At 37.2% G+C, this 25,914-nt stretch overlaps 2 protein-coding genes across 2 annotated transcripts in view; one reads left to right on the top strand and one right to left on the bottom strand.

Annotated features, from left to right (window-relative positions):
• LOC140146381 (uncharacterized) overlaps positions 1-5,453 on the bottom strand; it is a 32,318-nt gene extending 26,865 nt beyond the window's left edge. Inside the window, exons 1-2 of the mRNA XM_072168215.1 lie at positions 5,322-5,453; positions 4,399-4,516 (exon numbers count right to left, since the gene is read on the bottom strand). Coding sequence (XP_072024316.1) covers positions 4,399-4,512 — 114 coding nt within the window. The 5' untranslated portion in view covers positions 4,513-4,516; positions 5,322-5,453. The remainder of the gene's footprint in view (positions 1-4,398; positions 4,517-5,321) is intronic.
• LOC140146382 (mitochondrial import inner membrane translocase subunit Tim21-like) overlaps positions 2,817-25,914 on the top strand; it is a 50,596-nt gene continuing 27,498 nt past the window's right edge. The window contains exon 1 of the mRNA XM_072168217.1: positions 2,817-2,834. The gene's annotated coding sequence lies outside the window, so the exon portion shown is untranslated. The remainder of the gene's footprint in view (positions 2,835-25,914) is intronic.

Here is a 25,914-nt window from a genome sequence, read left to right as displayed (position 1 = left end):
TGGTTCGTCGTATTGCTGATGGGGTCCTCCGATCGGGGGGTGGGACGTCTGGAGAGGGAGTGAATTGTTGTACTCGTGAAGCGGTTTACCATTGGTATGTTACATAACAGTCCTGATGAACTTATTCAAGGGGCTTATATTTAATCGTTTTTAAATATCTAATTGTTTTTGATGTAGTACTTATAAATGTGCAATATATGTATTTTATAATGTTTTTCTGGCGAATAAAATGAAATGAAATGAAATGAAAATCATGTATATTTAATGTCGGTTCACAGTGGTTGAAAGAGGATTGAAGTAAGAAACAAAGGCACTAAAGTGACTTTAATTTGCTTAATTGCACACAAATCGCTTTAAACCGTTATTGCAGACTTGTAAAGTCCATCTTGGAGTCAGTTACGTCGTGTGGCCTTTCGTTTGAGGGCAACTATAATTAGCTTTAAACTAGCTTTAAACCACTGTGTTGTCTAGATCATGAGACAATGAGAAAAGTCGTTTTTGTCCATGGTATTCGTAGGTAAACTTAGCAAAAACGTCAAGAGTTACCTTCGAATAAACCAATTTGGACACAAATTACTCAGAAACCAGAAGGTCGGTAAACGTTTAAAATGAAACACACAGGACAGCTGACAAATCCAAGTATTTATCCCCTTCTAATCTTCTTCGAATCTGATTTTTCTTTCAAATGAGCAGACCGTCGTCTATTTCAGTACATATTTTTCAACAATTCAGTTTTGCATGGTGGGCATGTATGTGAATTCGCAACTTTCATTGACATATGATTTGATAGAAAACATACAGGCCTTCGTTATGTACCAACATGGGCATTGGCATGAATGGCGGTGTTTCACAATACTGTCATGATGTCAAATTGTATTCGTAGGTAACATTCGGTTACCGAAATTTACCTACGAATACTTGCTTTTATTGTTGACATCTCAGAAATATTTAAACGCAGGCTATTGAAACTTGGTAGAAATAAAGAGTGCATTACCCTGCACCTATTGCTTAACTATTGCTTACTATTCTCTCAGTTTGTGGAAATGACACAGCTTTTAACATGTATTCGGAGGTGCATATTTTTTACCAAACCTACCTTTGTGCCATTTAGAATTTCTGGCAGCTAAACACAATAATAAAGATGTCCGAATGCAATGCATCAGTATTGGACATATCAAAGCTTGTATCAATTGCGCATTTATTAGTGATTTCCATTTTTAAAGATATATCTAGTGCTATGAAAAATTGTATTCGTAGGTAATGTAAAAAATACCACTCAAAAAATTATCACAAAAATTCATAATTATGTACAAATATGTGAAAAATTGAACAGGCAATCTTTGAATACACACCTTTCAGGAAATCAATTTAGATTCAATCCAATGACTTCTTTTCATAACTGATTTAGATGTTTTTAAAAATACTTTAAGAAATATTTTGAAAAAATGGGTAAAAATATCATGTTTTGGGGTCTCTGTGTCTAAGTTTTTCACAGAAGGGGGTCTTATTATATACAATTAAGTATTTTAAATTAATACTTTTAAGTTATGGCCCTGAACATTTTTCGTTGGATTCGACCATATGTTCTAAATCGTTATATAACCGTATCACTCGTGTATTTGTATCAACATCGACGGACTTTATGACGATCCATACTATATTGAAGCAGTAAATAATCTCAAAGACCACTGGTTGCACACGATCTATGAGGTTGATGTCATTATGCAGTTACTGTCCGTTTTTCCTATTCAGCGCACACACAGCGCTCCAATTGATGATTGACCGCTAGGTTACTCACTGTACTGTAGGCATAGGTAATGGACTAGTTAGTGGGCTGGCGGGAAAACCCTTCACCTAATAATAGCCATAGAAGCTCACATGTGAATTATAATGTTCATCCTTAACATACTACAATTTGAAGTAAAAAATATCACGGGAAAGCTGTTGTCGAGCTGTTTTCCCGAAGAGAGTCTTCCAAAATTTCATAACAGTCGGACATGTAATTTCAATGGCAAATTGGGCTCAACGGCTGACTCGCGATAGCTCCAACTTTGAACGAGCACCATCGTGTGATCGGTTTGATCAATTTTCGCCATAGAAGCTGTAAATAAACTTCAATTATTTCCCTCTATGGTCATCTAAAAATGATTAAAATGCGATTTTGGAAAGATTGTTGTCGAGCCCTCCCAAATATGGAGTTCTGACTGCCTGATAGGGAGCTAAAAAATGGAAAAACTTTTTCCAAACCGTGTTAAGTCTAAAATCACATGTTTCTCATTTACTTGTGTGATACGATCACAATAACTGTGACAAGTTTGACATGAGTTGTACCATCCACACGGCTGGATAACAATACGCAGACTTTTGTTCTCGTTTCGGAAACAAAGGCCACGCTCAGTAGTGTTATTTTGCGTTTGCTTTGTAATAGTGCATCCAACTGAAATTATAATACCTATTTCATCACAGCACATTGAATATCGCACTGGTAAATCAGTAACATATGGTTATGAATTTAACCAGGGCTATGAGACTCATCCCTGATTTAACATAGTTGAGCTGTTTTCAATGAGGTTTATCTTGGTTTAATGGGGTTTAAGTCCTGCAAAGGTCGTGATGAATTCTGCTGTAGACATGACTGCATAAGGCTGCGTTCACATAGAAGTATACTATTCGGGTATACGGTGCACGTTTTGCAGGTGCACGCGTATAGCTCAAATCGAGCAAGGCAATTTCATAGTACCGGGTCACATAAGGCTACGATCGCATAGAAGTGTACTATTCGGGTATACGATGCACGTTTTGCAGATGCACGCGTATAGCTAAAATCGAGCAAGGTAAGTTAATAGTACCGGGTCACATAAGAGCTATTCGAAAAGGCCGTATACCTGCGTATGGTATAGTATAGTGGGAATCGTGCATGTTCGATTTTAGTGCAGCGTATACCGTCCTAATTTTAAAAACCTAAACCATATGTGGGTAAATTCATTTTTTTAATATAGAGTGCACAACTTATAAGTTCCCCCTAATACTTTTTGAAATAAATCGAAAATTATTTAACGAAATGTAAAATTGTAAAAAGATATGAGTAACCTTATTTGTTTTACAAATCTGGACCAATTTGTAGTGTCACACATGATTGCGTTCGGTCACAATGGTTCATTATGTAAAATAATAGGCAGTTTTAAAAGTTGCACCGGAGTCCATAGGAGTCAAATTCCAAACAATACAGTATGTCAGGCCTGTTCATGAGTTTGTAATGGAAATAAAACTTAACGTCTAAGATGTGCAGTAGGAAATGTGTCCTCCTACGCTGTTAACAAGTGCATTACAACGTCAGCGCATGCTGTCTACGAAAGTCCGGATCCGTTGCTGGTTTCAGCCAGATTTACTATTGATATCTTCTGACGAACAGACGTGACACGTCAACGAGGTACTCTCGGCTGATTTTTTACTTCTCCTGTCACCTGAAATTTTATTTGCAATTTTCGAATTGCATTAGGCACAACTCCCATACGACGAGCAATTTCTTTCACTGTTACATTTTTATCCAGCAAACATATTGCTCGACAGCGAAGGAAATCGGACAAACGTGGCATGATTAAAATCTGACTTTTCTTAAGTGATGTATGGTCTTTTTTCACTGCAGTACATATCCTGCCTAATTCAGCCATTTATCATTTAAAAAGAAAAGATTTAAACAACTGCTTTGCTTTTGAAAACTAAAGATTGAGTTTTTCTTTAACAAACACATGAATATTCCTGGCCTACTGTATTGTTTGAGAGTTGACTCCTATGGACTCAGATGCAACTTTTAACACTGTTAAAAACGGTCTTTTCTTTTACATAATAACCCATTGTGACTGAACGCAATGATGTGTGACGCTATAATTTGGTCCACATGTGTAAAACAAATAAAGCTACCGATACCATTTTACATGGTTGCATTTCGTAGAGTATTTTTCGATTTATTCTAAAAAGTATGCAGGGGGGAACTTATAAGTTGTGCACTCTATAGATGCACTATCTAATTCTGCACATTATGACACCTCATTGAATGCAATGTGACCTCAAGAAGTAAAGTTACAAGCATTTGATAAGACGAAGAAAATGGGTAAACTGACATACTCGCTATTCGCTATACGAAATACGCTCATTCGATCAGGCTGAGTTCACATAGTATACTCCTATATGAACTCAGCCTGATCGAATGAGCGTATTTCGTATAGCGAATACCGTATACCATATACTTCTATGTGAACTCAGCCTTATGTTCTATGTCATATGATGGAATATACGGGAAAAGGTCTATGTCCATACATCTATGATTATTGTTATTTCTAATATATTAAAATTGATGTCAAACATGTTTGGAATCAACCTTATTGAGCAATGTCTTACCTTATTGTCAGCAGCTAGTGGTCGCCAATGAAAGGTACCACCTCGAAAATGAGCTGCGTAGATCTGGGATGTTAGTCCAAACAGTACTACAATTGTCGTTGTTGATAATGCCATTTTTCTTCAAGAGAATATAATAAATGTCCATACGAATTACTACATAATATATTTTGTTGATGGATCAATTTTTTCAAAATAAAATTTCAAACATGGCTGGTTTTTTTTTTTACGACAGAGGCTGCGTTTTGGGTCTACGCAGCGATATTCGACATCATGCTATTTTTTTTTGTTTATCGGCTCTGATTTTCTTTTCTACTTGTAGCTTTGTTTAGACTTTGCTCTCGACGTTATAACAACAAAATTTCCGCTGCGTCAGTCGCAACGTTAAAAAAATCGAGTTGCTCATTATACAGCCGTTCCGCCCAAGGTCGAAAACATGAGCTGCTTATTAAAGAAGCTTATCTGATGCTCTTCTAAATGCCATGAAATGCCATGGAAGTGGGTTGATATCAAACAGATGACGACATTTCCCTTATATATTCATCATAAAAATGTCGAACATTCAATATGTAGTTGACACATAAAAGTTATTGCAAAACTGTCTTTGTTTGGCACCAAAAGTCTCAAAGTGAAAACTATTTTTATAATGAATAAGTGAGGTAACAACATGGTATAAAAAAGGATTGACTTAAGGAAAAGCAGTATTTTTGTATAATTTAGTGTGCATGTAGGGATGCAATGACAAATTTTGACATGAGAACGTGCATACCACCGACGACAAAAAGACGCCGATGCCGGGCGTTGATGATAAGTAGGCCCTACCTAAAAATTCGGCTATCAATTTTTATCAATTTTTTAAGGTAGGTAGGCCTATCCATACATGCTTTTAAGTTGAAGCAACTAGAGCTGGATTTATAATAACTTGCCTGATTTTGTTTTGCAGATACAGCAAAACCTATGGCAGTACCACAGGTTCAATCACGCCGTTCTTCTCTCTCGTTCCTCTCAAATCTGTTTTAGGATGAGGTTTTAGGCCTGTCTTTATATTAACCAAAATCAGCTATTCGCTACTTGCACGGTTCCGCCATTATGCACTATGTGCGGGGAGAGCCTCGAACTGGCAGCATACATGAAAGGAAGAATTATGTAACCTTACACAGAACGTTATGACTAGTTCAATTCCCATTCATGTATGCTGCCAGTTCGAGGCTCTCCCGCACATAGTGCATAATGGCGGAACTGTGCAAGTAGCGAATAGAACAGATTGCATGGAGTCATGTTCCTTCGAATAAATAAAAAATGTCATACTTGAGTACGGTATGCGGAAATAAGGGTTTCTGGTTCGGTATGATTCATTAGACTACGGAGACATCCATTCATGTGCATCGAATGGACGCGCAATACGCCAAATCGGCAATCACATTTGCAATGCATTCTGGGACAGCTTTTTGAAGTTTTGGTACTCGTTGAGCTCTGACTGATCGAGTAATTTGTTTTTTATGCGTACAAAATAGTGTTTCAAATGTTTACTAGAATACAAAAAAGAGTTGACATGAGTTTTTGAAACCTTTTGCACATATTTTGCTTCCTATAGCCACGGACTTTAACCTCTGGGATCGGGACTACCCAAAAGCACACTTATGGATCCCAAGCCATCAAAATGTTTAACAAATAGAGTTCATTCTGGGAATTCAAACTTTAAAAGATTCAAGATTTAAAATTTTCCCAATTTGTGATAAAAAGTTGTAGTATTTATGTGCGTTAGGTCGCACCGCGAGCGGATTGTCTTCAATCGTTAAACGGGTGGGGTCAAGGGGCCCGCCTTAGAGCCCCTCGTGGGGTCCAAGGGCAAAGCCCCCCCGGTGGGGGCCCAGGGGGCGGAGCCCCCGGAAGCTCCTGGTTTTTGGCATATTACAAGGTAAAAAATCATTGTTTCAGAATACAAATTTCCCTTCCTCTTCTTCCCTTTTTCTTTCCTTTCCTCTTCTTCCTTCCCCTTTCCTCTTCTTTCCTTTTCCTTTTTTCTTCTCCCTTCCCTTTTCTCTTCTTCCCTCTTTCTTTCCCTTTTTATCTTCTCCCTTCCCTCTTTTTATCTCCTTCCCCTCTTTTCCCCTTCCCTATTTTTTGTTCTTCTTCCCAGTTTTTTTGTGTGTCCGGGGAAGCTTGCCCCCCCCCACTGATTACGCCAATTAAATCTGACCTTGAACGCCGCAAACAATGTTTTCTGGACGCAACGCACACCGTCGACGTCCTATACGATAAATATAAATTTAATACTCCGTTGGTGAGCGACGGGCGAGTGGTAGTGAGCGACAGGCGAGTGGTATTTCACTGAACGCAAGAAAAGGAGTTCTATCTGATTGGCTAGCAATCGATCGCTTAGGTCGCTCAGTAGTCAACTACAAACTCATGCATTCAATTCGATTGAAATCGATTATTCTATTATTGACGAAGATAAAGAGCGTGATAGTGTGTCAATAATGTACATTGTATTGCACCTGGTTTTACCAGCATTCCTTTATAAAATAATTTTCTCAAAGAGTTGAATATTATCAAAATTTTTACCCAGGATTTCAAATGTTTTACATCAAAATTGCAGTTAAACATATCCACAGCAAAATACCGGTCCTCACTAATTAGTACATTTAATTTCCAGTTAGTACATTTAAACGAAACCTGTGATTTACGTGACAACAAATAAAATTTTCTTACAATAGAAATATCATATGGGATACTGATATGGTAGGCCGCAACCGCCACAACGTGGAGCTGCTACGCGTAGCTGACTTTTTGTTCCGTGGAGCCAAATTGACCAATCATGTTAGAGTTTTTCATTACTCGGAGGTAAAACTGACCAATCAAGTACGACTTACTCATTACGTGAAGCGAATTTAGTCATTAAGAATTTGCCAGACGAGCTTCACGTAGTTGCAAGATATCCTCGGTCACGGTAGTTATGATTCAAAAAGTAATTTATGAAAAGTACGAACCGACTTATTATTAAGATGGACATGCACTCACAAGAAACTCATACAGTATTGTACACAACTATATAGCTAGGCAGAGTGGTGGTAAACCATGCACACAATTCTGCGATCTGCAGTGTATCGCCGGGAGCTGATTTGTACATCTTGCGCGGCGTGGCCTGCGGAATTCGACCTTCAGCAAACCAGTTCGGATTTACTTTATATACTAGTAGTAGGCCATACATACTGTAGTTACGGTACTGCCCGTTTTCCTATACACAATACTCAGTGCGCTCACCATTGACGCATGACCTAGTGTATGTTAGAAGTATTATGCCATTGCCTATATGACGTCACTGTGTAAAAAATAACCAGTCAGTATTTAAAGTATTCTCTGAAATTCTAGAAAATATAGTTTTGTAACATTTCCTAAATTTTTAGCTAATTTAGGTGTTTGGAAATATTGGTACTTCTGTGTTTTAGGAAGGATATGGAAACGACAGATAACACCAAAAAATATGAACAAATTATTTCTAAACCGTGTTAAGTCTGCAAACCATTATGCTTCTCATTTTCAAGAACGCTGGTTAACAATAAGCAGACTATTGTCTCATTTCGTAAACAAAAGCCCAGACAGTATTGTTACCTTGCGTTCGCTTTATAATCATTCACCCAACTGAAACTATAATACCAGCTCATTGTTCATTGCACAGGTAAAACAGACACAAGTGCAGTGTGTATTTAACCAGAGAAGATCTGATGTAACATAGTTGAGCTGTTTTCATTGAGTGTTATCTTGGTTTAATAGCTTTTAATGGGGTTTAAGTCCTTCAAAGGTCGTGGTGAATTATACTGTAGACATGACTGCATCATGATTATTTTAAAGTCAACAACATTCAACAATATGATCACCGTGATAGTATGACAGTATCAGTACCGTGGGTGTCAGTGATCCTGGCCTGACACAGTAGACAAACAAACAAACACGCCACACACATGGCACATGCATGCAAGGTAACATTGACTATACACTAATCAAACAATGGTATTGATCCTGTACAACTGTTTGTGGTTTATTTACATTCGATTCATTTAAAATCCACATAGTAAACATTAATTTTGGCAAGAGTTTTCTCTCTCTGGAACGATGATGCATCAACTGGCTCCGCGTAATGAAAAGATCTAACATGATTGGTCAATTTAGCTCCGCGAAGCGAAAAGTAAGCTACGCGTAGCAGCTCCACGTTGTGGCGGTTACGGCCAGCCATATACTGATCATGCGAAAATCGTAAAACATAGAATAGAAACAGTGTGGCCGGCTCTCAAAATCTCAAATTGTATGCATAGCCTGAGTCGCACGGCCTATCTCGAACAAAATAGCTCAAAATCACCATGCGTAGTTGTTGAAAAACGTGAGGATTTATCGTACTACCACGGCAATTTTTAACACGAAGATATAGGGATGATGACGGTGTGCAACGTTCCCGGTACTACCGCTAGGTGGCAGCACACGACGAAAGCTTTGATGGAACACCTTAATTACTTTCATATGGAAAAACCAGGTAATGCTCTGAGATGCCCGAGATATCTATGATGTAGCCACAGTTTTGACATTGTAGCGCATGGACTGTCTTAGAATGGTTTCAAAAGGGTTGGAAACGCTGATAAATATACGAAACAGCATAGATCTGGGCCAATTTAATCGACAGATCTAATAGACCCGTGACGTCTGCGTGACGTCACGGGTCTATACATGTACAGGTAGCCGGGTATAGCCCCCTTCAACGGCATCTATCTCTAGTTCCGAAAAAGTCTGGATTTCCGCCTCTCCCACTATATACGTGAGTAGTGCATCTCACCCTGCATTTACGAGTGCAGTAGAAACGACCCGATGACGGCGAGAGGATTAAAATGCTGGTGAAAGTGCAGTGAATTCGCGGTAAAGCCAGACGGATATCATTTCTTCCTGCTAATGAGGAATATGATAACAATATAACATATTGCAGGTCATATTATTTTCAAGAATCATTTCACATTCGCTGTCACCACTAAATTAATTCGAGTACACCAAGTTGTGAAAACAGATTAAAGCCATGTTACAAATTTCCATAAAATTAGATTTGTATTTCTTTTCCGCAAAATATTAGTTTTCATTATCAGAATGTCCCCTTTTAATTTTGACCCAAACAGATTAGGCAATTTAATACTAGCGCATATGTTCGGTCCTTTTGATGTGTTATGACCTTCCCGCACGCTGTATACCTACAGTTTTGTGGGCATCGCGTACGCGTTGATAATTAAACGACATACCCCGTCGCTTTCAAAATCTCAAATTTTGTCACAACTACAGCACCTAAAGACTTGATTTTTTCAGGGTATGTTAGTTTACATAATTACATTACCATGATTACAGTCCTCCAAAGCTAATGTTAAAATATGGCCAGGGGGTCAGATGCGGTATGACAAGTTTTGACGTCGCCATTGGATTAACACATAATCATGAAATCTTCACAAACAATTCTAAATGTGTCATGTGTTGCTGAAGCAAAATTATGTTATTCTAGAACCGTTGGGGTTCGACAAAATACCCCACTGTAAGTATGTTGTTTTTCAATTTGTAACTACTAACCGCCTGAAAGGGCTGTTTACATTTTTACACCTGTATCGACTTCAAAATCAAGAGTCCTCCAGCCCACCGTATCGATCTTGCGTGTTACCACAAAAACAGAATCATTTAGGTCGTTCAAAGTTATTAGTTTCAGGATTGGTTATGGTTAACGTTTTCTTTCATTGTACCTATATATTATTTCGGCTTAAAATGACCAGAAAGCGTCTTTGACAGTTGTTGCTAAAATTATTTCATAATATTTGGCAAATAATATTTTTTAATATAACTGAAATCGTATATTATGGCTTTAAGGTCACTGACTTTATCAGCATCAAATGCTATAAACAGTATGGAAATTATTAAGAAACTTGATGCATCCAATGACAGATTTGCGTCCTATTATTTTCATAAATCACCCACTGCACTGTAAAATTATTGAACCGAGCTAGCCAAAAAAAATTCATTAAATATCCTCATATCCGACCACAATATCAGAATATTTTCAATCCTTGTGACAAGACGGATAGTTTGATAAGTATTCTACAGTAGATGCTTGAAAAAACTTTCCAAACTTTTGTTGAGGAGTTTATGTGTAGGCCTATGTGTGCAATCAGTCTGATTAAATACAGTGCCGCTCTTTTCAAAGACACATATCGTACATGGACTCTGTATGTTGGTTTCTGACCAAATTAACCTCATGTTTGGTCATGTTAGCCCCAAAAGTGCCAAATTAACCTCATGTTTGGCCATTTTAGTCCCAAAAGTGCCAAACCATTTTGAACCATATTCACACATTTTGCTTCAATATGGCAAAATATTTCGCGCGCTTCGCGCGCACTTGTACCATAACCTTATTTTTTCGTAAAAAGGTTCTGGATTCACATACTTAAAGAAATTTTTCCAACCCCATCCCCCCAATGTCAAAAAGAAATTTACGCCACTGCAATTTGTACGGTATTTAGCGTGTAAGTACTACGAATTCAATTGTTAGAAAAAGCCGAAAATTTGTAAAATGAGCGGTCTATGAAGCCTTTGGTGGGCAAGTTTTCCCTATTATTGTTGGCCTATAAATTGTGTAAAACATTAATTGGCAGATGTCAAAAGTAGAAGCACAAATGGGCACTTGTATATCGATTACGCAGGGGGGTCTGAGTGGGGATGTTCGCCCCTCAGAAGTTGGACAATTTTGCAAAATGAAGACCGAATTGAATTGATTTGGTGGGCCATTTTGGCACTATTAGTTTGCCACTGTGCTCCCATTAATCCTGTTACATCACTACTTCTACAGCGAACTACAGCAAGTGTATGGTACGTAGTACGAGTAGGTCTGTACTAAAGCCAAGAATTTTTTGCTTTACAAATACTAAATTCCGCTTTTTTCCGCTTTGTAATTTTAGCACATTTCTGACATAATAAAATTTCACAAGAATCTTACCTTTACTAGCTTCGCCCCGCTGACACGTGTACAACTTCAACCCATGGGTGATTGGGTATCATGGTTGCAATGGGAGGTAGGACAGGCGTTGTACGGTAAATCTATGACGGATTTTACTTTATTTTGATGAATTTTGAAGACCCATTTCATTTAGTATTTTATTTATTTCTTTTCAATTGTATTTTTTTTTTTCTTTTTCTAGGTAATTTTTGCTTATTTTTTTTCGTTTTCCGCTTTACCTCCGAATTCCGCGATTTTCGCGGAATTTCCGAAACGCGGAGAATTCTTGGCTTTAGTCTATACTCGTCACATTGAAGATCTTAAATCTAAAGCATAAACAATAAACTAAGTGACTAGTTCCAACAAAAGAACATGGCATTGTTTCTGTCCGTCCACTATGGTCCACAATGGCCTCAACCAATGGCATAGTCCAATAACCTCAATTAAACAATCGTTAATGCAAAATTTGACCTCAAGTTGCAGATTATGAGTTTTTATACCCAAATTTTCAGAGGTCATTCAATGGATATGCAAATGTATTGGGGTTAAAGAACTGTGCCTTGATAGATGAGCATGTTGTGGATCCTAGTGGACGGACGATCGTATTAGGATATTTCAGTTGAAATCCACACACCATGGGAGATATGACGTTAATCTCCGACACAGGGGGTGTAGATTTCAAATGAAGTCACCCATCAAGGTAACCCCGTTTGAAGCCTACACTCCCTGTGGGGAAGATTAACGTCATATCTTCCATAGGATGTGTGGATTTCAATTAGAATAGCACAATAATAAAAACAATATGTAACTCGTTCCCACACAGGAACATAATTATGACAATTTATGAATACTTTTAAAGGGGGACTCCGGCAATCATAACATTATGCCTTATATGTTAGAAAAATAATTATCAAGCACGAATCACATTGTTTTATTTAAAACAAACTCATATTGACAATAACAAGAAATGTCTTTAAAAAAGACAATGCCTCCAAGATACCAGTGGGCACCTTTTGTTATTAAGGAGACACTTATAATGCTAGCTTTAAGGTAACGCTATTGGATATAGATTTTGTCTGATTGAAATATGTGAGTCCATTCTCTCCTGATTACAAGACTGAAAATTTTATTTTAATCGGATATTCGGTTACCAAAATATGGCCTGTCAAAATGGCGCGAAACCAAGAAGTTGGCAACAAATTTCTTTTATTTTTGTTATGCAATGTTGTCAGGTATAGGCCTTATTTTCTAATTATATATGCACGAATTATACAAAGTAAAATGTTCAGATCGGCTACAAAATAAGATATAAAACCCATGGATGCCTTTGGCAAATTTCCATTTGCATAATTAATTAGGGCCCTAATCAACTTTTCTAATAAGTGGCCCTAATTAATTATGCAAATTGAAATTTGCCAAAACGCAACCGTAATTTTGTATTCTATTACCCCCACGACCCATTATTCAAAATCGCGCACTGTGATTTGTTGAAACGCGTCACGTGACAGACCATTAATTAGCGATAAAGTGTCAAGGGCAACGAACTTTATGTTCTAATATCATCACAGCGCACAGCAAAGCGCACAGCACACTTGCTTATGTAGGGGAGAATGGAATGCCAGGGGTGTGTTATTGTATGTGCATACCTGCATATAGGGGAGAATGGAATGTTAGGTTGTGTTATTGGAATGTGCATACGCTTTGGCTACGTGTAGGCGCTACACCTTGAGGTAAACAACTTGAAATATTTGGGCAAAAATGTGATATTTTCTCTTTAAATCGCACTATTTTGTGGTAATAGAATAGAAATAAAGGGTGCAGCATTATCCTTTACACGCAAATAATGTGTCCTCGGCAGTAAAATCGTTTAAATAATGGGTTCGGCTGCGCCTCACCCATTATTTACGTTTTACTGCCTCAGACACATTATTTTCGTGTAAAGGATCATGCATTACCCTTTATTTCTTAAGTATAGTGTGTGTTCTACCCATGTACCATGCCTCAGTACCATAGCTCTTTTAATTGTATCTGAAATCTTTACTTTGCATAATTCATGCATGTAATTAGAAAATCATCTGGCAACTGGACTTGTCAAAAATATAGAAAATAAAAAGAAAGTTGTTGCCAATTTTTTGTTTTGGTTTCGCGCCATTTTGACAGGCCATATCTCAAGAACCGAATATAATCTACAGGGCATAAGCTTTAACATATTATTTAAATAGAAAGAAAATCTAAATTTGTGCATTAGCCAATAGGGCCACGGTCACCTAAAGCCATCTTGCAGATAATTCTGATGTATGAAATAAGACCTTCAAACTTTCAGATATGAAGAGTTCCAGATGCAGGCAGCCGTTTCTGTTTTTTAAATATAGGCCTAAGTTGTATCAAGAGTCATTTCTCGTGGATTTTTTGACTGAAAATTACGATTGTAACGTTTCAGAGTAACAAATTTTCGTATCAGATTATTTTATGCTTGTTTATTATATTTTGTATTCAGGACTAAAATAATATTAATATTATTATATTTAGGGGGGTCTTTTTATAGGCCATTACTTTTTTGTATGTGTAATTGAATAAAAAATCAAAAACATTATTGTTTTGTTTTGTTTCCTTCATTTGTGCTTTGTCTTGCATCGAAAGGGCCAATATCAACACCTTGTTTGTAAGAAGTATTGTATGGGAAAAGATGATTCTTGCATTTTATTTTTATTTTTATCTTAACAAACAAAAAGCAAATTTCTCAGCCATAGTCTTGAAACGGTCATGGGTATGCATGCAAAAATATTGCAACAGTACTCAGTAGAATGTAAAAAACTGACATACATACCACCAACATGACCAACCACGCATGGGAATTGGGGAAGCAAATACTTTAAAACGAATTATATCAACGCAATAAAATTGCAATACTTTAGTACATGTACATGTATTTGAACAGCAATGAAGCCGGCCATAGGCGCGGCTAGGCGTATCATACCATACATTGCAGTTCAAATGCATCATGATCATGATTGTGGCCTAGTCGAGCTAGCCCTGCATGCCAGTCGGTCTGCTGACTCGCCGCGGCACAAAAATACCTCAATTTTGCACAAAACAATCCATGATGTCAAATTATCACATCCAAAGTGTCGCCATGAACGTCAGCTTCAACTTCTCCAGCCAACGTTTTTGCATTGATAATCAGGTTTCATGTAATCATGAAATTAAACCTTGTTTGATGTGTATTCCCATTGCCACAGCATAACGGTTTTCCAACTTGTCTTCTACGATAAAGCTGCGCTGATGAGCGCTGAGGCTACAACTTATAATTAAAGACCGAATTAAAAAAAGACTAGTTTGCGTCTGACGTCATGACAAAGGCGCGCCGTGATTGGTTGCTGACCTGCGCAGTATGGCATTTTTGGTCTGGTTGACAGGACGGCATACGTAAGCTAGTCTTTTTTAATTCGGTCTTCAATTATACAACATACGAGTTTTAAAATATTCTAATGCATAATTCATGAACTTGATAGACCCACGCCATTGGCGCAACGTGCTAGGTGTTTCTAGAATCCCCATAGAATAAGATTAATTTTAATGCTAATTTATTGCACATGCTGAGGAAGCGTGATTACCTTTTTGAACATTCGGAAATGGCGATAGGCGAATTTATGTATGGCGCAGAGAGGTGGGGGATATATATTGGGCGCTCAATATTGGACGGAAATTAGAGTACTTGTCAGAATATAAATTTGTACAATCGGCCTACATGCCGCGCAATGTGCGGCATTTTGGGTGTCAATTTCAAAGCAAACTACCTCCTGCGGAGGCAGAAAAACGAATAAAAACAGTCGGCTCTCAACACGCGATATTCAAAATTCCCGCGCCGAAATTGTCTAAGTGCAATGACGTAATGGTTATTTGTGTTCAATAATTGTCGTCAGCCTTCATTGTATTACTGGGATTTTACATGGTCAGAACCAGCGCACTGAATGGTCTATTGTTCTATTGTGTCCGATTTGAGCGCTGACATATTGGAAAATGTTGCCAATCAATATTCATGAGAGTGTACATTCAACGTCCAATTTTCGAAATTGGGTGACTTGTGCTTGGCAGGTGTAAAATACATCTGACTGGGCGTTTTAAATACGTAACGCATAAAGGCATTGACATCATCGAATGGCTGCCTATAGTGCTGTTAGTGTTAGGCCTATGTGTGGGGGGGGGGGGCTGTGTTTAGTTTCTATAATAATTATTATAAGGCTTACATTTATTTGTCATTCCTTTGTTTTCCTTAGCTCTGTACTTATTCTTTCCTTGCTAAAGTATCACTCCCTCTTCTTATCTCCCTTCCCTTCTCCTTCCCCTCATACTTTTTGTCCCTCTTTCTCTCTTCCTCCAGCCCCCCTCTCATTCTTCATGTCCCCTCCTCCACCTCTTCCTCCCTCATCCCCTCCCAAGACCTCTCACAAAAGAGCTGCCCCACCCCCTTCAGTACGCCACTGTTTATGACATTCTCCTTCTTAAAATAAAATAAAATGTCAATTTGTGAAACAACTTTTATATAGGCCTACACCGGTATACTTATTATATGTTACATGTATACGTAGCTATTACCATTATACAGTAATAGACATAGAGACATGGCAGCCTTGATGTAATCATTCAGCAAGCGCATTCAATTTATTTAAATGAAGCACCTACAGTCAGTGGGGTCACAACGAACTGCATCAGCGGCTAATGTGTGCCTTTTGAGCTTACGGCTACTCAATTACACCCTTGAGTGGTATGACAACAAAAGGTACTTTTCGTTATAGTAAGCGCTTTCACGCGACTTTCGTTTGATCACTTATTGACAGTAGTCTGCTAGGTAAAGCGTTAATACACTGTCGGGTCAGCTTACCGATTTAATGGTGGAAGCCCTTTGTCCCAAACAAAAGGTACCTTTCGATGAATAACTTGTCATATTTCAAATCGGCACAAGTGTACAATGCGTTACATAATCTATTGCCTCTCCATTCTTAATAGCTCCATGGTCAGAACATACACATGGGAATATCAAATCGTAGATAGCAGATAAACGTGTATCGATCCCGGGTATTGATTTTAGTTTACCTGTTGTGCAATGTAATTATTTACCAGGCGATGTCGGTGTGTACCGGTACCAACGGAAGTCAACACGCAAGTTATCTGGCCCATGAATCAAATTTGCACAACGTAGAGTACTAGTCTAATATCTTTAGGCAGTGGTGTACCGTGGCCGCCCCAACCCCGGGGGGCTGAAAAAAATTCAATTTTGCCGCCCCTTCCTCAACAGCCTGAAAAGGTTGACCCAATTTTTTTCTCGGTCGTTTAAAAGAGTGAAGAGCAAAAAAAAAAAAGGTTTTCATCCGCTAGTGGCCTAAAAGCAGCACATTTTGATGTATAGTACCATTTTTTCACAATTTTTAAATGCTTTATCAAATTTTTCCGCCCTTTTTTATTTCCTAATTCTTTTTGCCGCCCCTTCTTCGTTTTTGCCGCCCCTGTTTTTGCCGCCCCTTCTTCTTCCGGCGCCCTTCATTTTGGCCGCCCCTTGCTTTTACCCCGGGGGGCTGACGCCCCCAAAGCCCAAAAAAAAAAAAAAAAATACGCGCATGCTAGGCCTACTTTGCAGATATTATGACAACTCACAAAATTGCGAATATTTTGAAACAGACCAAATTATTTATGTGTAATTTTCAACATTTCTAGTTTCTGTCCTTATTTAAATACATTGACTTATGTGCGTCGCATTAGAAAGAAAGAAAGAAAGAAAGAAAGAAAGAAAGAAAGAAAGAAAGAAAGAAAGAAAGAAAGAAAGAAAAGAAAGAAAGAAAGAAAGAAAGAAAGAAAGAAAGAAAGAAAGAAAGAAAGAAAGAAAGAAAGAAAGAAAGTCGCACGACAGTATGAGCGAATGCAACCATGGTAACGAAGGAGCGGAATCAGAATAGCCTGTTTCCAGGCAGAAGGACATTCAGCTCTAAGGCAAAATATGTTAAATATGGCAAGAAGAATTCCCAGGACATATAGGGAACATTTTTATAAGATTTTCCCTCTATTTATAGTGTATTTATGGCAATGGTATTGTCTATGTAAATCCCTATACTGTAACTCCACGTTCTCTGCTTGTTTAATGTTGTGATAAATTTTTGTGTTATATGTTTTTTTGTTTTTTTTTTGATCCAGTGTAAGTCCACCGGAAGTCAAGTGTATGGTGCATATGACCTCTGTGTCGAAAGCGCCACCAAACTCTATACAAAAACAGAAAACAGAATCATTCTCTCACTCAAACTCATCGGGCCAACACATATTATTGGTAGCTCCGTATTCAGATATCATTTATGTATTTTGATGTTATGGAGGATGCAGATAAATAAATTCACTACCAAACCAATTCCTGTTTCTCAGAACTTTATTATATTATTAATACCAACGACATCGTTATATGCCTTATAGCGAAACAATCCTAAAACGCGTAAATTCTACTATGCACGATTTTTTTAAAAATCGGCATTCAACCTAATGCCACGCTAAAAAAAAAGGGTGAAAAGTGAAAATCGAGAAACAGGCAGGTGCGGAAAGTGATGAATCTGTAATGTCGCTTTAAACTTTCTGATCGGGAGTGATGTATTAGAAAGAAAAAATTATCCGCTACATGATGATGTAAAAATCATAAGAAATAAATGTAAAACGTTACTTCTAGAGTAGAAAGATGTAATGTCTCGGGATGAGATTCTAAATGCTATCTTCAGTAGATATGCCCTATAGCGAAACAATCCTAAAACGCGTACATTCTAATCTGCGCAAAAAAAAAAAAAATCGGCATTCGGCCTAATGCCACGCTAAAAAAGGGTGAAAAAAGGGTGAAAATCGAGAAACAGGCAGATGCGGAGAGTGATGAATCTGTAATCTCGCTTTAAACTTACCGATCGGGAGTGATGTACTAGAAAGAAAAAATTCTCCGCTACATGATGAAGTAAATATCATAAGATATAAATGTAAAACGTTACTTCTAGAGTAGAAAGATGCAATGACTCGGGATGAGATTCTAAATGATATCTTCAGCATATATGCCCTATAGCGAAACAATCCTATATAAAAACGCGTACATGCTACTCTGCGCAATTAAAAAAAATCGGCATTTGGTAAAAAAAGAGGTGAAAATAGAGAAACAGGCAGATGCGGAAAGTGATGAATCTGTAATGTCGCTTTAAGCTTCCTGATCGGGAGTGATGTATTAGAAAGAAAAAAATTCGCCGCTACATGATGAAATAAATATTTAGAGAAATAAATGTAAAACGTTACTTCTAGAGTAGAAAGATGCAATGACTCGGGATGGGATTCTGAATGTTATCTTCAGTAGATATGCCTTAGAGCGAAACAATCCTAAAAGGCGTACATGCTACTCTGTACGATTTTTAAAAATCGGCATTCGGCCTATTGCCACGCTAAAAAAAGGTTGAAAAAAGAGGTGAAAATAGAGAAACAGGTAGTTGCGGGAGTGATGTATTAGAAAAAAAAATTCGCCGCCACATGATGAAGTAAATATTTAGAGAAATAAATGTAAAACGTTACTTCTAGAGTAGAAAGATGAATGACTCGGGATGAGATTCTGAATGCTACACTCTAAATTACAGGGATTTAAATTCAAATCCAAAAGACTTACTTTCAAAACTTTCAGAGACTGTAGTTAGGGACCAATCAATATAGGATTAAAATAAGTCTTTACAAAGTTTTATAAATTTCAGTCCCACAGGGATTTAAAAATGCAAGTCCATTGGATTTAATATTCAAGTCCTTTAAGATTTACTTTTAAGCATATCTGGGATTTATTTCAAAATAATATAAATCTTTATGGGGATTTAAATATCGATATTAAAAACAAATCTACTTCTTATCAAGCAATACGTCTATTCACGGCAATAATACCAAGTCAGGACTACTTCTTTCATAAAGTTCAAGCAATAGTCTGCAGTGTCAGTGATAATTTCAGTGTCACTGCAGTGGCCGAGTGTGATGATCGAGAGTGATGTATTAGAAAGAAAAAATTCGCCGCTGCATGATGAAGTAAATATTTAGAGAAATAAATGTAAAACGTTACTTCTAGAGTAGAAAGATGCAATGACTAGGGATGAGATTCTGAATGCTATCTTCAGTAGATATGCCCTATAGCGAAACAAGGCGTACATGCTACTCTGTACGATTTTTGAAAATCGGCATTTGGTCTAATGCCACGCTAAAAAAAGTTCAAAAACAGAGGTTAAAATTGAGCAACAGGCAGATGTGGAAAGTGATGAATCTGTAATGTCGCTTTAAACTTTCTGATCGGGAGTGATGTATTAGAAAGAAAAAATTCGCCGCTACATGATGAAGTAAAATTTAGAGAAATAAATGTAAAACGTTACTTCTAGAGTAGAAAGATGCAATGACTCGGGATGAGATTCTAAATGCTATCTTCAGTAGATATGCCCTATAGCGAAACAATCCTAAAACGCGTACATGCTACTCCGCACGATTTTAAAAAAATCGGCATTCGGCCTAATGTCACGCTAAAAAAAAGGGTGAAAAAAGAGGTGAAAATAGAGAAACAGGCAGATGCAGAAAGTCATGAATATGTAATATTGCTTTAAACTTTCTGATCGGGAGTGATGTATTAGAAAGAAAAAATTCGCCGCTACATGATGAAGTAAAAATTTAGAGAAATAAATGTAAAACGTTAATTCTAGAGTAGAAAGATGCAATGACTAGGGATGAGATTCTGAATGTTATCTTCAGTAGATATGCCCTATAGCGAAACAATCCTAAAACGCGTACATGCTACTCTGCATTCGGCCTAATGCCACGCTAAAAAAAAGGTGAAAAAAGAGATGAAAATAGAGAAACAGGCAGATGCAGAAAGTCATGAATCTGTAATGTCGCTTTAAACTTTCTGATCGGGATTAATGTATTAGAAAGAAAAAATTCGCCGCTTCATGATGAAGTAAAAATTTGGAGAAATAAATGTAAAACGTTAATTCTAGAGTAGAAAGATGCAATGACTAGGGATGAGATTCTGAATGCTATCTTCAGTAGATATGCCCTATAGCGAAACAATCCTAAAAGGCGTACATGCTACTCTGTACGATTTTAAAAATCGGCATTTGGGGTAATGCCACGCTAAAAAAAAGGGTGAAAAAAGGTTAAAATAGAGAAACAGGCAGATGCGGAAAGTGATGAATCTGTACTGTCGCTTTAAACTTTCTGATCGGGAGTGATGTATTAGAAAGAAAAAATTCGCCGCTACATGATGAAGTAAAAATTTAGAGAAATTAATGTAAAACGTTACTTCTATAGTAGAAAGATGCAATGACTCGGGATGAGATTCTGAATTATATCTTCAGTAGATATGCCCTATAGCGAAACAATCCTAAAAGGCGCACATGCTACTCTGTACGATTTGTTAAAATCGGCATTCGGTCTAATGCCACGCTAAAAACGTTGAAAAAAGAGGTTAAAATAGAGAAACAGGCAGATGCGGAAAGTGATGAATCTGTAATGTCGCTTTAAACTTTCTGATCGGGAGTAATGTATTAGAAAGAAAAAATTCGCCGCTACATGATGAAGTAAATATTTAGAGAAATAAATGTAAAACGTTACTTCTAGAGTAGAAAGATGCAATGACTAGGGATGAGATTCTGAATGCTATCTTCAGTATAGATATGCCCTATAGCGAAACAATCCTAAAAGGCGTACATGCTACTCTGTACGATTTTAAAAATCGGCATTTGGCGTAATGCCACGCTAAAAAAGGGTAAAAAAAGAGGTTAAAATTGAGCAACAGGCAGATGCGGAAAGTGATGAATCTGTAATGTCGCTTTAAACTTTCTGATCGGGAGTAGAAAGAAAAAAATTCGCCGCTACATGATGAAGTAAATATTTAGAGAAATAAATGTAAAACGTTACTTCTAGAGTAGAAAGATGCAATGACTAGGGATGAGATTCTGAATGCTATCTCCAGTAGATATGCCCTATAGCGAAACAAACCTAACACGTACATGCTAGTCTGCACGATTTAAAAAAAATCAGCATTCAGCCTAATGCCACGCTAAAAAAGGGTGAAAAAAAGAGGTGAAAATAGAGAAACAGGCAGATGCAGAAAGTCATGAATCTGTAATGTAGCTTTAAACTTTCTGATCAGGATTAATGTATTAGAAAGAAAAAATTCGCCGCTGCATGATGAAGTAAAAATTTGGAGAAATAAATGTAAAACGTTAATTCTAGAGTAGAAAGATGCAATGACTCAGGATGAGATTCTGAATGTTATCTTCAGTAGATATGCCCTATAGCGAAACAATCCTAAAACGTGTACATGCTACTCTGCACGATTAAAAAAAAATCGGCAGTTGGCCTAATGCCACGCTTTAAAAAAGGGTAAAAAAGAGGTGAAAATAGAGCTACAGGCAGATGCAGAAAGTCATGAATCTGTAATGTCGCTTTAAACTTTCTAATCGGAAGTGATGTATATAGAAACAAAAAATTCGCCGCTACATGATGAAGTAAAAATTTAGAGAAATAAATGTAAAACTTTACTTCTAGAGTAGAAAGATGCAATGACTAGGGATGAGATTCTGAATGCTATCTTCAGTAGATATGCCCTATAGCGAAACAATCCTAAAAGGCGCACATGCTACTCTGTACGATTTGTTAAAATCGGCATTTGGCGTAATGCCACGCTAAAAAAAGGTAAAAAAGGAATTTAAAATAGAGAAACAGGCAGATGCGGAAAGTGATGAATCTGTAATGTCGCTTTAAACTTTCTGATCGGGAGTAATGTATTAGAAAGAAAAAATTCGCCGCTACATGATGAAGTTAAAATTTAGAGAAATAAATGTAAAACGTTACTTCTATAGTATAGATGCAATGACTAGGGATGAGATTCTAAATGCTATCTTCAGTAGATATGCCCTATAGCGAAACAATCCTAAAACGCGTGCATGCTACTCCGCACGATTTTAAAAAAAATCGGCATTCGGCCTAATGCCACGCTAAAAAAAAAGGGTAAAAAAGAGGTGAAAATAGAGAAACAGGCAGATTCGGAAAGTGATGAATCTGTAATGTCGCTTTAAACTTTCTGATCGGGAGTGATGTATTAGAAAGAAAAAATACGCCGCTACATGATGAAGTAAAAATTTAGAGAAATAAATGTAAAACGTTACTTCTAGAGTAGAAAGATGCAATGACTAGGGATGAGATTCTGAATGCTATCTTCAGTAGATATGCCCTATAGCGAAACAATCCTAAAAGGCGCACATGCTACTCTGTACGATTTGTTAAAATCGGCATTCGGTCTAATGCCACGCTAAAAAACGTTGAAAAAAGAGGTTAAAATAGAGAAACAGGCAGATGCGGAAAGTGATGAATCTGTAATGTCGCTTTAAACTTTCTGATCGGGAGTAATGTATTAGAAAGAATGCTACATGATGACATGTATCTTCAGTAGATATGCCCTATAGCGAAACAATCCAAAAAGGCGTACATGCTACTCTGTACGATTTTAAAAATCGGCATTCGGCCTAATGCCACGCTAAAAAAAGGGTAAAAAAGAGGTTAAAATAGAGAAACAGGCAGATGCGGAAAGTGATGAATCTGTAATGTCGCTTTAAACTTTCTGATCGGGAGTGATGTATTAGAAAGAAAAAATTCGGCGCTACATAAAAAATTTAGAGAAATAAATGTAAAACGTTACTTCTAGAGTAGAAAGATGAATGACTCGGGATGAGATTCTGAATGCTATCTTCAGTATAGATATGCCCTATAGCGAAACAATCCTAAAAGGCGTACATGCTACTCTGTACGATTTTAAAAATCGGCATTTGGCGTAATGCCACGCTAAAAAAGGGTAAAAAAAGAGGTTAGAAAAGAGAAACAGGCAGATGCGGAAAGTGATGAATCTGTAATGTCGCTTTAAACTTTCTGATCGGGAGTAATGTATTAGAAAGAAAAAAATTCGCCGCTACATGATGAAGTAAATATTTAGAGAAATAAATGTAAAACGTTACTTCTAGAGTAGAAAGATGCAATGACTAGGGATGAGATTCTGAATGCTATCTCCAGTAGATATGCCCTATAGCGAAACAATCCTAACACGTACATGCTACTCTGCACGATTTAAAAAAAATCGGCATTCAGCCTAATGCCACGCTAAAAAAGGGTGAAAAAAGAGGTGAAAATAGAGAAACAGGCAGATGCAGAAAGTCATGAATCTGTAATGTAGCTTTAAACTTTCTGATCAGGATTAATGTATTAGAAAGAAAAAATTCGCCGCTGCATGATGAAGTAAAAATTTGGAGAAATAAATGTAAAACGTTAATTCTAGAGTAGAAAGATGCAATGACTCGGGATGAGATTCTGAATGTTATCTTCAGTAGATATGCCCTATAGCGAAACAATCCTAAAACGTGTACATGCTACTCTGCACGATTAAAAAAAATCGGCAGTTGGCCTAATGCCACGCTTTAAAAAAGGGTAAAAAAGAGGTGAAAATAGAGAAACAGGCAGATGCAGAAAGTCATGAATCTGTAATGTCGCTTTAAACTTTCTAATCGGAAGTGATGTATATAGAAACAAAAAATTCGCCGCTACATGATGAAGTAAAAATTTAGAGAAATAAATGTAAAACTTTACTTCTAGAGTAGAAAGATGCAATGACTAGGGATGAGATTCTGAATGCTATCTTCAGTAGATATGCCCTATAGCGAAACAATCCTAAAAGGCGCACATGCTACTCTGTACGATTTGTTAAAATCGGCATTTGGCGTAATGCCACGCTAAAAAAAGGTAAAAAAGGAATTTAAAATAGAGAAACAGGCAGATGCGGAAAGTGATGAATCTGTAATGTCGCTTTAAACTTTCTGATCGGGAGTAATGTATTAGAAAGAAAAAATTCGCCGCTACATGATGAAGTAAATATTTAGAGAAACAAAGTTAAAACGTTACTTCTAGAGTAGAAAGATGCAATGACTAGGGATGAGATTCTGAATGCTATCTCCAGTAGATATGCCCTATAGCGAAACAATCCTAACACGTACATGCTACTCTGCACGATTTTAAAAATCGGCATTCGGCATAATGTCACGCTAAAAAAAGGGTGAAAAAAAGAGGTGAAAATAGAGAAACAGGCAGATGCAGAAAGTCATGAATCTGTAATGTAGCTTTAAACTTTCTGATCAGGATTAATGTATTAGAAAGAAAAAATTCGCCGCTGCATGATGAAGTTAAAATTTGGAGAAATAAATGTAAAACGTTAATTCTAGAGTAGAAAGATGCAATGACTCGGGATGAGATTCTGAATGTTATCTTCAGTAGATATGCCCTATAGCGAAACAATCCTAAAACGTGTACATGCTACTCTGCACGATTAAAAAAAAATCGGCAGTTGGCCTAATGCCACGCTTTAAAAAAGGGTAAAAAAGAGGTGAAAATAGAGAAACAGGCAGATGCAGAAAGTCATGAATCTGTAATGTCGCTTTAAACTTTCTAATCGGAAGTGATGTATATAGAAACAAAAAATTCGCCGCTACATGATGAAGTAAAAATTTAGAGAAATAAATGTAAAACTTTACTTCTAGAGTAGAAAGATGCAATGACTAGGGATGAGATTCTGAATGCTATCTTCAGTAGATATGCCCTATAGCGAAACAATCCTAAAAGGCGCACATGCTACTCTGTACGATTTGTTAAAATCGGCATTTGGCGTAATGCCACGCTAAAAAAAGGGTAAAAAAGGAATTTAAAATAGAGAAACAGGCAGATGCGGAAAGTGATGAATCTGTAATGTCGCTTTAAACTTTCTGATCGGGAGTAATGTATTAGAAAGAAAAAATTCGCCGCTACATGATGAAGTTAAAATTTAGAGAAATAAATGTAAAACGTTACTTCTATAGTATAGATGCAATGACTAGGGATGAGATTCTAAATGCTATCTTCAGTAGATATGCCCTATAGCGAAACAATCCTAAAACGCGTGCATGCTACTCTGCACGATTTAAAAAAAAAATCGGCATTCGGCCTAATGCCACGCTAAAAAAAAGGGTAAAAAAGAGGTGAAAATAGAGAAACAGGCAGATTCGGAAAGTGATGAATCTGTAATGTCGCTTTAAACTTTCTGATCGGGAGTGATGTATTAGAAAGAAGAAATACGCCGCTACATGATGAAGTAAAAATTTAGAGAAATAAATGTAAAACGTTACTTCTAGAGTAGAAAGATGCAATGACTAGGGATGAGATTCTGAATGCTATCTTCAGTAGATATGCCCTATATAGCGAAACAATCCTAAAAGGCGCACATGCTACTCTGTACGATTTGTTAAAATCGGCATTCGGTCTAATGCCACGCTAAAAAACGTTGAAAAAAGAGGTTAAAATAGAGAAACAGGCAGATGCGGAAAGTGATGAATCTGTAATGTCGCTTTAAACTTTCTGATCGGGAGTAATGTATTAGAAAGAAAAAAAATTCGCCGCTACATGATGAA

This window comes from Amphiura filiformis, chromosome 2 (genome assembly GCF_039555335.1).
Source record: "Amphiura filiformis chromosome 2, Afil_fr2py, whole genome shotgun sequence".
Classification (NCBI taxonomy): domain Eukaryota; kingdom Metazoa; phylum Echinodermata; class Ophiuroidea; order Amphilepidida; family Amphiuridae; genus Amphiura; species Amphiura filiformis.
The sequence above is the reverse complement of the archived record's forward strand: the minus strand, read 5'-3'. Positions and strand labels throughout refer to the sequence as shown.